Source organism: Rhizophagus irregularis, chromosome 5, assembly GCF_026210795.1.
Source record: "Rhizophagus irregularis chromosome 5, complete sequence".
Taxonomy (NCBI): domain Eukaryota; kingdom Fungi; phylum Glomeromycota; class Glomeromycetes; order Glomerales; family Glomeraceae; genus Rhizophagus; species Rhizophagus irregularis.
Genome location: NC_089433.1, coordinates 4,597,116 through 4,613,533, shown reverse-complemented (window position 1 = coordinate 4,613,533; position 16,418 = coordinate 4,597,116). Strand labels below are relative to the sequence as shown.

Sequence of the window (16,418 nt, the reverse complement as noted above, 5' to 3'; positions counted from 1 at the left end):
GAAAATGTCCAGAAACTTTCCGTGCGTCCGGAAAACATTCGGAAACGGTCATGTTTTGGAACATTTTCCGGACGCTTGATTCTGGACAAATTCTGGACAAATTCTGGAGTGTCAAGAAAATGTCTGGAATTTGTGCGTCCGGAAAGTGTTCCAAAACGTGACCGTTTCCAAATGTTTTCCGGACGCACGGAAAATTTCTGGACATTTTCCATACTTTTCAGGACAAATTCCGAATTTTCTTTTTTTATAGGGCTAATTCGAGATGACAGAATCAAAGTAAGATCTTCTTTACTCGATCGATTCATTTGCTTTGTAATACCTTTACTTCCTCCCAAATATTTCATTTCTTTAACATTTCATCATTAATTCCCAAATATAATTGAGTCATGAAATATACGATCATTAAAAATAACTTTTGAGCGCTCATTTAAAATAACAAATAACCTCGCAGCACAATTAATTTCAATGTGAAGCTTCACTTTCTTTTTTGCTTGATTAATGATTTGGCCAATAGTAACCAGGTTTTGCGCTACAAATCCATATATGAGTCAACATTCTTTTACAGCGTATACATCTACTATGTTCGAAATTTCTAATAAAATCATAGTCGGTAAAATTTCTAAAATTCTTACGCCATTAATCCAAACGATGCTTCTTGTTTTCCATTCCACTATAAATATAACTAATTATAATAATATAATATAACTATATAATAACTAAATAAATATAAAAATAAATGTTCTAACTAATTGTAAAATTAATATCCTATACTGTTAATCTGATGCTACAATAGATATACAGTATCATAATAACAATTTTTATATATTCAAATGATAACTTTGTACATTTATACATAACAAACATTTAAATATACAAAAGCAGTCATAGAATGTACAAGTATTGTTAGTTAAACATACAAAAGATGTCATTTGAATATACAAAAACCATCATAAAAATTGTCATCCAAATTTATAAAATCACAAATGGTTTTTGGATTGTCCATAAAAATTGGTAGATTTATAAAAATGATTATTATGTTGATTTTGTATATTTGAATAGAAATATTCAAATAGTAACTATTGTATATTCAGAAATAACTACTTTATACACGTCATATGTGAATATATAAAAGTTACCATTACATGTAATTTGAATATACAAAAATGTATATTCGAATAATAATTTATGTATATACTTTTTGTGCCATAGTTATTGATATCACATCATTTTCTGTAAATATAAATTTTTGTAATAACTTAAAAGGATAAATTTATTTAAAGACTTTATCCCTTATATAAGTCAAAAAAACTTCATATGAAATCTTAAAATTTTATTGGTTATTAATATTTGTCATATAAACAATCCGTATGTTAACAAAAAAATAACCACCCAATATTGTATAAAAAATAATCCCAATATTATATAAAATAAATAATCCCAATATTGTATAAAAAATAATCAACACATACTTAACAAACATACCATTGGTAAAATCCTCTTAACACGTTTATTCCCCATTTACTAGTTTTTTGATAATTTTAACAACGTCAGGATCATATAATTTTAAATATGATTTTATTAATTTCTGTTTATCTAAATTATCTATTGACATATTAGACTCATACAACTTATCCCACATATTTAATTTGTATTTTTCTGAACATACTTTATTCAAATGTTCTAGGAGTATAGTTCTTGACTTTTCTCTTCTTCCTCTACCAATGTAATTTACTGTAGCATCATCATCACTATCATAAACATAAATATGTGCTGATGGATTGTCTACATGAATGATTGGAGGTTTATTAGTAAATATATTTTTGATAAATATTTTTTTGTTTAAACTATAGAGATTTTCTTCATCTTTTTTGCACTCATCTTTACTTTTAAAGTCTTCAAATTTAGTTCTGACAATAGTAGTAATTTTGCAAATTTCGATTTTTAAAATTTCTTCTTCAATTTCACTAAGTTTTTTTATTTCTTCTGCCGTTAATCTATGGTCAACTACAAATAAAATTTGGCTTATCCCTTCCGGCATTGAATATATTACTTGTCCTATCTTATATAAAATTTCATTTTCAATTAAATTAACTCTAATATCAACCACATGATAATTTGTATTATTCCAAACAAAATCATATTCTTGAAAATCTTTTGAATTACATCCATTTTCTTCAAAAAACTTAGTTTTACATATTACGTTAGCTAATGCAGATTTACCAGAATGAATGGTGCCAATTATTAATAAATTTTTTCTTCCTGGACTATTGGTGAAAAAATAATTAGGAAATTCATGTTTTTGACCTAATGCCTTAATTGATGAACAATCAAGATTGGGCAAATTTTGACAATTAGTTACAGATAAATTCATAAGATTAGGAAATTCTGACAAATCTATCCCTTCAAGTTGGGAGCAATCACTTATTTTCAAACTAGTTAATCCAATTGATGAAATATTAAGAGTAGTTAGATTTGAACATTCAGTTACAGATAAACCCTCAAGCTTGGAAAGCTTTGACAAGTCAATATTATAAATTTGTGAACAACAACTTATTTTTAATCTAATTAACTCAGTTGATGAACAATCAAGGTTCGTTAATTTTTGACAATTAGTTACAGATAAACTTGTAAGTTTAGGAAATTTTGACAAGTTAACCTTGTTAAGTTGAGAACAATTACTTATTTTCAAACTGGTTAATGTAATTGATGAAAAATCAAACGTGAGTAGATTTAAAATTTTAGTTAAAGATAAACTGTTAAGTTTGGTGAGTTTTGATAAGTCAATATTATTAGAAAAATCACTTATTTCCAAACTAGTTAACTCAGTTAATGAACAATCAAGCATGGTTATATTTGAACAGTAAATTACAGATAAACTCATAGTTTTAGAAAGATTTGATGAGTCAGCCTTATTAAGTTGAGAATAACCAATTATTTTCAAATTTGTTAACTTAGTTGCAAGCGTACATTCAGTTATAGATAAACTTTCAAGTTTGGTGAACTTTGACAAGCTATGATCACTTATTTTCAGACTGGTTAAGCCAGTTGATAAATTATCAAATGTAATTAGGGTTGAAAAGCTAATAATAGATAAATTCATAATTCTAGAAATTCTTGACAAGTCAATCTTATTAAGTTGAGAACAATTAATTATTTTCAAACTGGTTAATTCATTTGATGAAAAATCAAGTGTGGTTAGATTTGAACAATAAATTAGATTTAAACTAATAATTTTAGGAAGTTTTGATAAATCAACCTGAGGACAATTACTTATTTTCAAACTAGCTAATTCAGTTGATGAACAATTAAAATTGGTTAATTTTGAACAGTTAATTACAGATAAACTCTTAATTTTAGGAAGATTTGAAAAGTAAACCTTATTAAGTTGAGAGCAATCACTAATTTTCAAACTGGTTAACTCAGTTATCATGGTTAGGTTTGAACAGCCAGTTACAGATAAACTCGTAAGTATAGGAAGCTCTACTAAGTTAATCTCATTAAGTTGAGAACAATTTCTTATTTCCAAACTAATTAATTTAAATTTCTTTATTCTAATTCTTTTTAAATTTTCAAAACCTTCTATTTTTAAAGAATCAGTAAGATTTAAGCGTCTGTTATCAGTAATATCCATAACTTCCGCTTCTGAATATTTTTCATTAAACCATTGTTGATCTCTTTTTTTTGATTCACTGTCAATATAGTTAAATAAATTCTTGAAAATATCTGAAGTCATATCTGATTAATAGCATAGGAATTATTAGTTCTAATGTTAATCAATTTAGTTAATTAAATTAACTTACTTGTGATATCAGCTTTTTCCACTTCAACAAAACTCATATCTGATTTAGCGTAATTAGCAATCTTACTATATATATCATCCCATTTTTCTAATTTGTAATATTTTTCCTGAAAATTTTCTTCCAAGTAATTTAGTAATTTATTTCTTATCTCTTTCTTTACATTTCTATCAATAATATTTTGTCCTTCATAATCATTGTTGTTTTCTTCTTTATCAATATCTATTGAGAAATTATCTACACCATTGCATGACTTAACTATTTCAGCAATTATTTTATTTTCAAACACATATTTTTGATCCCTTTCACGCTTGTTTTGAATAATAGTAACATATTGAAGAATACCGGTTTCGAAAATAATTTTTTTAAATAACTCAAACATTATTTCTTCTCTTGTTGTAAAGCTTTCATCAACCAAAAATAAGAATTGGCTTATCCCTTCTGGCATCAAATCTGTTATTTTATTATAAATAACTTTTTCAATAGACCAAATTACAATTTCAATCACGTGATATTTCGTTCCATTCCATTCGAAATCTTTTTTCGATAAATCTTTGGTCTCGTTACTTGTACATCCGTTTTCAATATCACACAATATGTTGGATAACAATGATTTACCGCTCAAAGTACCGCCAATTATCAGAAGATTTTTAACTTTTTCTAGTTGATTAAAATAATTAAGTTCGGTAATATTTAGTATTGAGACCATGTAATTAATTAATTAGTATATAAACTTACCTCTTGGATAATCAGATATATATAAGTCATCACCTTCCGAATTACTTTTGTTAAGTGAAGATTGTAGATCAGAAGAATTCTCAGTATTTAATTGACCTAAAATTTCATGTACTTTTTCAATATCAGGTCTTAATTCTGGTTTGTCATCCCAACATTCTTGATAAAGTTTTTCATACTTTGGAGGTGTGCCTTCAATGGGATCTTCTCTACCTCCATTTTTAATGTGATATTCAAGTAGTGTACAGCCAAAAAAAGGAATACGCCCACTTGAAATTTCCCATAATAAAACACCTAAACTATAGATATCGGACTTCTTATCTTTCTTATACTTTATATTCTTAAAACATTGTGGATCAATATATTGAGTAATCCCCTTTTTATTACCAATTGAATTAGTTGAGACTTCTGCCAACTTTTTAGATAATCCAAAGTCTGCAATCAATAATCTTCCATTATTCACTAATATATTTTTTGAGTGCTAAAAAATAAATGACATTATTTATTAAATTTATCATCAGAGACAAAATCACAAAATCATAAAACAAAATTAATACGCCTTACCAAGTCTCTATGGATTATTTCTTTGGAGTGTAAAAAATTCAATCCACTAGTAATATCTAACGCCATTTGAATTTTATAATTCCATTCCAAGGAAGCAAAATTATTTTCTAAATAATCTCTTAAATTTCCTTCATTGGCATATTCCAGAACCAAAATATAAGACTTAGAATCTAATAATTATGAACATAAATAAGTTATATTGAACTTTATAAATGAATTATTCCAAAAAAAAAAACTAAACCTTTTGTTATTCCCAGAATACGATTGATGTTTGGATGATGATCAATCTCACGAAGGAGTTTTAACTAAAAATAAAAATAAACTTAATTTATATTTATATACCAAGCTATTAATACTCTACCAACAACATAAAATTACGATTCCTACCTCCTTGACAAACTCATTGTTTACATCTCTAAGTTTCTCTTTTGAATTTTTTTTAACAATAATTTTTAGTGCGACAAATCCTATATTAGCCAATTTTGCTTTTATCACTTCACCAAAAGATCCTTCATCAATTTCTTCGATATAACTAAATTTATCGTGTTCAAAATAACGAATATACTCATTCTTTATCTTTTCTTCAATCCATTCTTTTACCAATGTCATTTTGTCATTTAAGTAATAATGGTAAAATTTTATTTATTTGTTGAAAAAAATTTTTTTTACCGTTATTAATTCTGGGAATTTTTTTTTTTTTTTTTTGAATTCTGGGAATATTTTATTTCATTGTAAATAATGAATTAGATGCATGCACAGTAGCCTGCAGCTCATTGATGCATACGTGTTGCAATTGATGCAGGTGCGGCTACACATATCCAAAAGTGAATTCTAAAACTGGGCATGTTGCCAATCTAATGTTGTGTTAGGACCCCGAGCAATACATAAAGAGGGTAACAAGTGATCGGCACACATTTACTACGTATCCTAATTCTGGCCGGAGATGCATAATGTCAGTGAATGATTTTAAGGTGGCACAAAACTCTGGCTGGCATTAAAAAAAAAAAAAGATCTATAAATCATTTTGGCCAATTCTATGCAACCTCGATTGTTATCTTTTTCAGTATTGCTGCCTGGCCTAGTTTCATTTGAATATATACCACGCTTATTTAATAAATTAATTGTGATAATTTTTCCATTGTTTTGATTTCTTAAAAATTAAAATTTTCTGATATTATTTTTATAATCGTTATTTTAGCCACTAGTATAATAAACGATTTTGCATTTAATATTAAAAGTTGCGCTACTAAAGATGTTTTTACTCCTCTTGGCATATTACTTTTTTTAAATTCCAGAAGAGGCTAACGTCACAACTATAAAATTTATAAATTTATTGAGCTTATGAGTTGACTGTCGATCGTCACGTTTGTCACGACTCCAATTAAATATAAAAATTCTGTCTCGTTGTAATTTTGTTGTAATTTGAATTTTGTAACATGGAAACGCATGATATGTTTGCGCCTGATCTATTCCGTATTTATTATAGTTAGAATAATTTGATTGGCTCACTTGGCTGTGTGTAAGTCTTAATGAAAAAAAGTTTAATTTGTCTTATCAATCATATTTCATTTTTGATTTTTTGGCCATTCGCCAAAGCTATCCATCCGGTTAAGGCTTTTTTTTTACTATTTTTTTTTTTAATATTTTTATCATTTTTTTTTTCGACTCCATATAAAGTATAAACCAAGAAATTTATTTAAGAATATCTTTTTTCGGTTCTTAGACTGAAATTTTTCTTTATCGTTATAGACTGAAAGTTTAATTTTTTTTTCGGTTTTTTTTTTTAAACTGAAAAAAAAGACTTTTGAAGCCTTAAACCAAAAAATTTTTTATTTCTTCAAAAAAAATTATTTTATTTTATTGTTGTATTTATTTGTTTATAATTAACACCAATAAAAAGACAATTTTCCCATACTCTAACACAAGTTATTAGTTATAGTAAAATTTTAATTATATAAACTAAAATGTATAATTATATTGATTATAAATCATAACTAATGCTGTAAGTATATATCGTAAAATGAGAGAATCGTTGACGTTTTTTAAGGAATTTTATCATCAAATTGGATGATTACAATTTTTAATTATAGATATCCTAAATATCCTTTAATCAGTTTCAACAATATGATCATTATAGTCCGATAGTTAATTAGAGAAAATTAAAAATTTTTTTATATGATGGTGGAAATAACAACCTTACAGAAATGAACTGCTTCGACTATGAATACTACTAGTTTTCGTCCAAAGAAAAAAACTGTCTAGAAATAATAAAATTCAACATCAAACGCGGCTCACATTCAAACTTATAATATATAGTTGCCCGATTTGAAGTTTTAATGGGCTTATGATATAAGAAAAGGATCTCATATTTAATATAATAAGTAACTATTTTACCATTTATTAAAAGTTTTTAACGCGTAGTAAAATTGTAAGATTTGGGACTTTAAGCAAAACTTCGAGCTTTAAAATTTAGTAATAATAAAATTTTGCTATTACTCTTTAAAAAATCAATATGATACATTTAATATATTAATGTTTTACGCGTATATTAAAACACTACATAATTTCATCTGTAAATCCCCTGAAATAATTTAGACGATCAGGGATGATTGTTAAAATAGATTAAAAATATCGGTCATATCCACAATATATTAGCCGTATTGTTGACTACCTTAATCTTGTAATAAAAAGTATAAATTACGCAGACAATTCTTGTATCTTGAATATGTTAATAAATTAAGTTGCATTAAAAAATTCTCAATTTCATTATTGTTAAAGGATAATAATATAAAGATTCAATTCTGATTATTAATAAGTTTAACATACAACAATCATGACATATCTATTAATAACATTTATTATTATTACAAAATATTCAACAAGGAATTTCTTATATCCTTTGTCCTTTTGTTATACATTTAGATAATATTATTGTAGATTTAATTAGCAAAACAAAGAAATTCAAAAAGTATTTGACTTTATATGTAGAATGTAAATATAAATAAGCTCAAAAAATTTTTTTTTTTCTAACTATCAATTTTCTTCTCACTTTTTAAAATTTTTTTCTAAAAAGATATACAATATACTTTATATACACTTGTTATACGTATAATTCATTAATAATCAATGAAAAAAAAATTGGTATGGATATTTTTAAATTAAATTCATATTTTTAAGCAAATATCTTAAATAATGAGTTGAAAATTCAACATTTATTTATAGTCCAAAAAGCAGATTCCAGCCAAAATTTGGTCTGAGAGACGGCAGTCAAACAAGATTTAGTCCCGGAAAGGCTAGCAAAACAAAATTTGGTTCTGGAAAGGTCAAAGTAGAAATCGGATTTGATTCTGGAAAGTGTTAAAGCGACATCAGTCAAACAAGATTTGTCCCATTTGTCCCATGGAAAAGTCAAAACAAACTTAAATTTTGTCCAGAAAATGCCAAAATTGAAAGTAATTTTTTTTGGAAAAAATTTATGACAATATCAACTATATAACAAAAAAGTATAATAATAATAATAAAATAACAGGTTTTAGTAGAAAATATAGATAATAACATTTTTTGGAACCATCCATATAAATATATTTTTTATATATATATACAGTATAACAAAAATTTTGTGATAGTCATAAAAATTTCTATAAAGTTTAAGATAATTTTTATTTTGTAAATTAGAAATTTTTTTTAAATTCATTACAGTCTTTACAAAATTTATTTCATTATTAAATCATACAGTATAAATAAATGTTGCTTTTGAATATTTTGAATATTTGATTATATTAAATATTAACACAATACAATTTATATTAGAAAAATCTATACATAATCAAATTTTAGAGAAAAATTATTCCAAATAATTATGTATCTTATATAAATTATTATTGTTTATAAAAATTCCGTGTCTTATTTGTATTCATTCTGTTTATAAATAAATTATTTACCATATTTATAAATAACTGATCACGCTAGAAATTAAATGCTTATTGTGAGACGTCAATAATGCACGATAAGCTACACAAATTACAATTTATTGTTCATCTGTAACATCTAATAAAATACTTAATTGTTGAAATAATGAAATATTTATATACTTATTAATTTTACAAAACAAAAACCTAAATAATATCATAGTATTTTATTTTAGGAAAAAAAAAAAATTTACATTTAACAATTATAGCAACTCAGCAAATCATTACTAGAGATGCATATTTGGTACATCTCAATGTATTAGAAAGAACCTGTACAACAATGTAAATTGATGATCCTGACATTTTCTTATTTTCCTATAAATTTACCACTGAGCCCCTTTCCCCTTAAAAAATTTTTTCCCTTTATTAAAAAATATTTTTTACTGGTTTCATTTTTTGACTTTTTAACACTGAACATAAATAAAATTATTTTATATTCAAAGAATTCCAATGCTTTATTTTCATGTCCAATGGTTAATAAAGCATTATAAGACCATCTTGTACATTATATACATCTTATTGAACACTTTCGAGATTCAACTGCATTATCTAATAGTCATTCTTGTATTATTTGTTATCTTCAACCATAAGCTATTGCAATCCCAATTTTATGGAAGAACCCTTGGGGATATAATAGTAATTAATCAATTCTTTTTACAAGAAGAATTTTATAACACTTTGTTAAAAAAAATGTGTCAAAGTAAAATATTTATTAAACCCAAAGTTTATCTTGGATTTCTTTATGAATTGATATGCAATTCAACAATACTTTTATGGATTATCAAATAGCCTTATATTATAATTATAATTGTATTATAATTATTAATAAATGCACACGATTTAACTATGGATTGGCATATTTGTTCAATAAAATTTAAGATATTTTAAATGGACAGATGATTTTGAAGACGAAACAATCACTTATTCATCTAGAAATGTATTCTTTATATATTTATCATTTGAACATACAATATTTTAAGAGTTACTTTTAACTTAAGAACTTTAGTGGCGGCCGATTTTTGTTTTTTTTATGGAACAACAATTGAATAAAATAGACTATGTTACATTAAAAGCAATATCAAATGGTGGTGGTGATCTCAAAGTAATTAATTATTATGAAAATTGTCCATCAGTAGAGTGCCTATCATTGTTTTGACCTATCCTTTTGGCCTTACACATACTCCAGGAACTTTTCAGAGCTGTGTAATTAGTATTGATCATAATTTCAAATACTGGCATTGTGGAAAACATACCAGACTATTTGAGATAAATCTAACAAATGCAATGACCTCTCTTTTCATCCTGATCATTAGAGGATGGCAGAAGAAAGATAATCGGCAGATATTCAGCACAAATAAAGTGCATATACGGAAAAGACCAGTGTCAGCAAATTTAAGAGAAATCCAATTGGTTGATTTAAATATTCTGTTAGAAATATTTGCACCATGAAAAGAAATCTGATTTGTTGTTGATCTAAGTATTCCGTTAAAAATATTTGCATCAACAAATCTGAAAAAAATCTGATTTGTTGATAACTGTTAAAAAGATTTGCACCAACAAACCTAAGAGAAATCTGATTTATTGACAATTTAAATATTCTGTTATAAATATTAGAAGATTAACTAATTAAAAAAGTTAAACATGAATCTGAAAGAAACATATACTGTATTTAGATATAAAATCAAGTCGCTAGATTTAATTTTTATATTTTATTGTTTCTTCTCGATACACATTTGTCAAATAAGGCAAAATTAATACGCGAACGAAGATATGATGACGAGTTACAAAAATACAACCGACCACATCCATCAGATGCAAATTAGTTTTAGTTAGATATGATAAATCCGGTTTCCTTGATTTATTATATCTGGTTTCTTTTGATATTTGGATTTAAATCTGAATAATGATTACCAGATCTCTAGTTTTAGTATTTCAAATGGATTAAATGTTGTTTATAAATAAAATTTCATTATCTTAAATTTTTTGTTAATTAAAATTTGTTCATTCCGCTTAATGTTTTAAGATGTTTTCATGTTTTAATAATAAATTTGCTGCATGAATGTTGTTTATTTATGAATCCAATCAACTAAACATTATAAATTAAAAATTTATGAAAATATGAAAAGTTATAAGAAAATTACTGCATATTTTTGATTGTAGTTTCCATCACAACTTTTATTTCAACAGCAACTAGAATGTAACATTATGCCACAATTTTATCTTGTTATCTTTAAAATTGTTTTTTTAAAAATAAATAAATAATGATTTGTTTTTTTTTTAAAAAAAATAAAGTAAAAAAATTTATTTAAATAATGGTCAATTATAAAACACCAATAAGAATTAATATTAATATTAAATGTTTTTTAAAAAGTACTATTAATAAAATTTCGTTTAGAAGTTAGAACCTGTTAGAATCAAGTAAACACATTAAAAAAAATTTTTTTTCATGTTCTTATGATGTATTTTATGTGAGATAAATTCGTTGTAAAATTTTATAGAATAACTTCTTGGCATGTTTCATACATATTATTGGAAATTTCATTGTTCTATTTATTTAAATATTTTTATAATGATATAAAACTATAAAAAAATCTGTTCTTAGAATTTTATTGTATGAAACAATTACATGCAATGTGATTTCGATGCTCCTACAATTCTTTGTATTTTCTATTTATAACTCTTTTTTAGACTAAAGAACGCACCACTTCAGGGCCAGAATTGCGTAATTGTTTAAATTAAAAAATTTTAAAAAAAATTCTGGAAACAAGCTTATAATAGCTTAATGATTTCAATCAGCCCCTGACCTGACGGTTAAATTTGTACAAATGTATTCAGTGATAGTGCACCTGTACGATCAAATCTTGTAAATTTAGTACAAATTCGTATACATAGTACACATCACTTTTAGCGCAGATAATTTTTAATGTCACATGCATTAGCGATCAATTCACTGATTTGAAATTTTTGATTTATAAAAATGTATTTTTCTAAAAGTAATTTATTTCTTGACTTGGCTTGTCTTGGCTTGAAAAGTTCAAGCCAGCTTCAAGCTGGCTTAGTTCATGCTTTAATTATATGACGTATTCTTATTGAAAATTTGTAAACTCTCTCCACATATAATTTTTTTTTATTCTTTAATTCTATAAGTGAATCGTATGTTATTTGCGAATGAGTATGATTCCAACATGCTTATATAAGATACACGGAAGAATCTGCTATTAAACCTTTTGTGAAGGATCATTTGTGCGCTTTACATTGTGTTAGAGTTCTTCCAATTATTCTCCCTAAAGAAGAACGAATTTATATAATGCCCTATCAAAGAAATTTATTTACACATCGTACCAAGAGACCAACAATGACTCATAAGGTATTGAAATTTAAAATTAGTAAAGACCTTTTAGTAAGCTTTCTTGTCTATCGTAATATCATTGTTATAATAATGATTTTCATTGTTCTGAAAAACAAGAAGAAAAAAGTATATAAATTCAAAGAGTTTTTCATTTTTTTTTTTCATTTTCTAAAAATAACTTAGAAAACAAAATCATATTATTAATTTTTTTCAATATATTTACATCAATAGAAAATAGACAAATAACATTTATTACTAAAATGTTATTAGGTTCTCAATAAAACATTTTTAATTCACCTTTATCAACATGGAAAGAATTTCCACCAAAATTACCTATTTTTCAGTACTATTTATATCCATTATTATTATTCATATCACTTACATTTAAACCAATTTGGAAAGGAAACCTTTTTACATATTATTATCTTTAACACTTCTAGTTATTCTAATTCCAATAAGTTACCGTGAAAAAGATCATCCTCCTTCATTTCAAAATAATTTTGTCATTTTTGGGATTAGAAATATTATTATTCTTAAAATTTAATGGAGCGTATTTAGATCAAAAAAAATTTGGATCAAAAGAAAGAATTTAAATTATGCATCTCGACATTATTTAATTGGCGTCCTAATTCATTTAATTCACCAGTATCAAAAAATTCAGATGAAAAAAGAAATTCCTTGATTTAAGTTATAAATAAAAACATATGGCCGATTTGGCTCACTTCAGTTATATCACCTGCGAAATGATCGACGGTCGATCATTACCAGTTTAACTATTATACATATCACATTGTGTTTACCAATCACAACTAAATAAAATTCACGCTGCGGCACAATCACGCGTTTACTGTATCCTTAAATGTTACCTTTGCCAAAAAACTTTTTCTTCACGAAAACAACTTTTAACTCATGATAGAACTAAGCATAAAAACAATAAAACTATACATCATCTCCATTCACTCCACCAGCCTACTTTTGAGCAGCTTGTATCTTACCAAGATGCGTTTATAGTCTTAATTAAAAAACGTCTTGGTTTCAATAGACATTCTGTAGGATCCAAACGACTCTCAATAAGTGTCTTTCCTGAGAATGTATTTGTTCATTTATTTCAAAATGAACCTTCTTTTAGGTATAATTCAGCACTGTGAAAATATCGTTGTACATTTAAAGGTGAGGTGGGGAAAGGTAGATTAAAGCAAATTTTAAACTATGAATACTGGAATTGCCAACAAGATCCCAAAACAAAAACAACGGGATATTTACTATTTGTGAATAGTGAGGAAATTTATGAAGTTTCTTTTAGTTAGGCACAGAATGAATTGGTTGAAAACAACCGAATCTTTCAGTGTGGGACAGTTATCTGCACATTTATAACGGATTCATGAGAGTTTATAATGGGTAAGGTTCAGAATTTCACATACAAATCTTTTATAGTTTTGAAGAATTAATAGTTTGATTTTTTTCTTTATTAGAAATGAAGTAACAAATGAAAATCACACTTCTGCTCACTCTGCAATACCTACTATTACTAAAACAAATAATCAATCGCAATATAGACTAGAGTTCCATCCGTCAACTGATTATCCGTTCCAAATTTGGATATCCGTCATCCGTCGGATAAATTAGATAGATCGGATGGGCATTTTATTGATGGATCGGATGAAATCAGATCATCTGTCAAATCCGATCGTCTTAAATAGGTTTTTAAGAAAATTTTTTTTTTTTTTTTTTAAACCTTTTTTTTTTTTTTGTAATGGAACAACTAGGGAACAGCGGCTTATACCGCCGTTAGACTTATTTCAGGTTAATTTTTTCTTTTTTTTTGGTATTTCTTTTTTTATGAACGATATTAACTGTTCTCTTTTAATTTTTAGAAACGGTAACGACATGATGGGAATGATTTTAGGTATATATATATAGAAAGTTTTCCTTTTTTCTAGTTTCTAGGAACAGAATTAACTGTTCCTTTTTTTTTATTAGGAATAGTTTCGGCTAGGTTAGAACGACTTTAGGTAGGTTTTTGTTTTTTTTTAAGATTTTTTTTTCTTTCTAGGGATGGCATTAACCGTTCCTTCTTACTTTTTTTAGGAATGGGTTCTTCAGCTTGACGGCTTAGGCTCCTTGGAGTAAGTGTTGGAGAGATTTCGTGTTTCTTTTAAGTTTTGTTTTTCTTCACTTTTTTAAGGCATGGGCGAATTTAAGTGTCAGGACAGAGATTTTTCTTGGAATGAAATTAACCAATTTTTCTTTCTTTTTTTAAGGAATGGATTTGGTTTTGATATTTTTTTCTTTCTAGGAATGGGTTAGGCTTGAACTTCTTAGAATGATCTTAGGTAAGTTTTTTGCTTCTTTTATTTTTTTTTTCTTTCTGAGATGGCATTAACCACTCCTTTCTTTTTTTTTTAGGAATGAATTCAACTATTCCTTTTATTTTGTTGAAAATAGTTTGGCCACCTTTGTTTTGTCTTAGATGATCTTAGATGATCTTAGATGATCTAGTAAGTCCAGAGACTCTTTTGATGACTTTTCTTTGGTGTTAAGTATTAATCATGTCGTCTTTTTTCCTTTAAAAATGGGTTCAGCTTAGGTTCTTTTGGCTGGTTTAGCAATTTAGGTATTGTTTTCCTTTTTTTTCGAAGTTCTTTCATTTTAAGAATGATCAATAATATTAACTACTCTTACATTCTAGGACTTGCTTTGTTAAATCAAACACAAAAAAATTAAAATAAATTACTTTGATTGTAAATAATATATAAAGAAAATTGAACTGTTCTATTTAAGAATAAAGATCAAATCAGCAAAAGATAAATTATCTTTATTGTCGTTACTATCATGTGATATTTTTGTATCGTCTTTAACAAGAAAAGATCATACTTTAGGTCATGTGAACTATCTTATAAATGATAATCATTAAATCAAACTTGACGAAATACTTTTAGCCAAAATGAATACCTATACCAATACCTAACGAAACTGAAAGTCCCAATAATGCACCATTACTTAATGATGATGAGACCAACTCTAAGAACAGCAAAAAAAAACTAGCTAGGTTTGGACTTATTGACTTATTGGGATGAAGAGACACAAGAAATAAAAGGTGTAACACGTCAAGTAATTGTCTGTAAAGTTATTGATGCTTCCAATCAAACACCATGTAGAAAAATATACATTAATAGTAGTGGGTCTACTGGTAATGCGATAAATCATTTAAGAAATAAGCATGATATCACTAAAGATGGTAAAAACAATAAGGTTTGTTAAAGATCCAGATAATCAAGTTACAAAGAGTCATAAACATTATTCAGCAAAAAATCAAGAGGAATGCTGGCAATATCTTGTTGATTGGATAGTTGATGATATCCAACTGATTAGCGTTGTTGCAAATCTAAAATTCTGCCAATTGATTAATCAACTAAATCCTACCTTTGTTATGCCTTGTCCAGAAACTGTAAAGGGTATTATTCACAATGCATTTAATTTTTCCTTTTCAAAATTGCAACAAACTATTAGAGTTCAAGCCAAATTGGTATCCTTGACTTTGGATCTTTGGACTGTTAAGAACCGCTAAGGCTTTTTTGGAATTACTTGTTTATTTATTAATAATTCATTTGAATTACACGAATATACTTTGGATATAGCCTACGTAAAGTATCCACATACCTCTCAACATATTCTTGAAACGCTTGAGGAAATATTGAAGGAATGGAAAATTCGTGAATTGGTATTTACTGCAACAACAGATAACAGTTCTAATGTCAAAAAAGCAATTCTAGATATGAAAAATGTCAATTGTCTAAGATGCACAGCTTATATACTACAGTTGGTTGTTGGGAAGGGTATGAAATCCGCAGAGGTATTAATAGCACGTGTAAAATGTCTTATCAATTTTTTTTGCATTCAAAGCAGAGTGAGCGTTTAGAAGATATCCAGAAAAAATTTCCAGATTTGAATAATGATCTTAGAAAGGAATATATTGCAAGTATTTTGTCATAATTTTATTATTTT

The 16,418-nt window shown here is 26.4% G+C and overlaps 1 protein-coding gene across 1 annotated transcript; it reads right to left on the bottom strand.

Moving 5' to 3' along the window:
* Positions 1 to 1,507: 1,507 nt before the first annotated feature.
* OCT59_025524 (uncharacterized protein) lies at positions 1,508 to 5,705 on the bottom strand (the record flags this gene model as incomplete). The annotated part of the gene is made up of 6 exons (XM_025330361.2): positions 1,508 to 3,735; positions 3,801 to 4,457; positions 4,536 to 5,013; positions 5,097 to 5,266; positions 5,338 to 5,401; positions 5,484 to 5,705. 6 exons carry the CDS (start codon positions 5,703 to 5,705, stop codon positions 1,508 to 1,510), a joined length of 3,819 nt encoding a protein of 1,272 aa, XP_025178841.1.
* Positions 5,706 to 16,418: the final 10,713 nt, after the last annotated feature.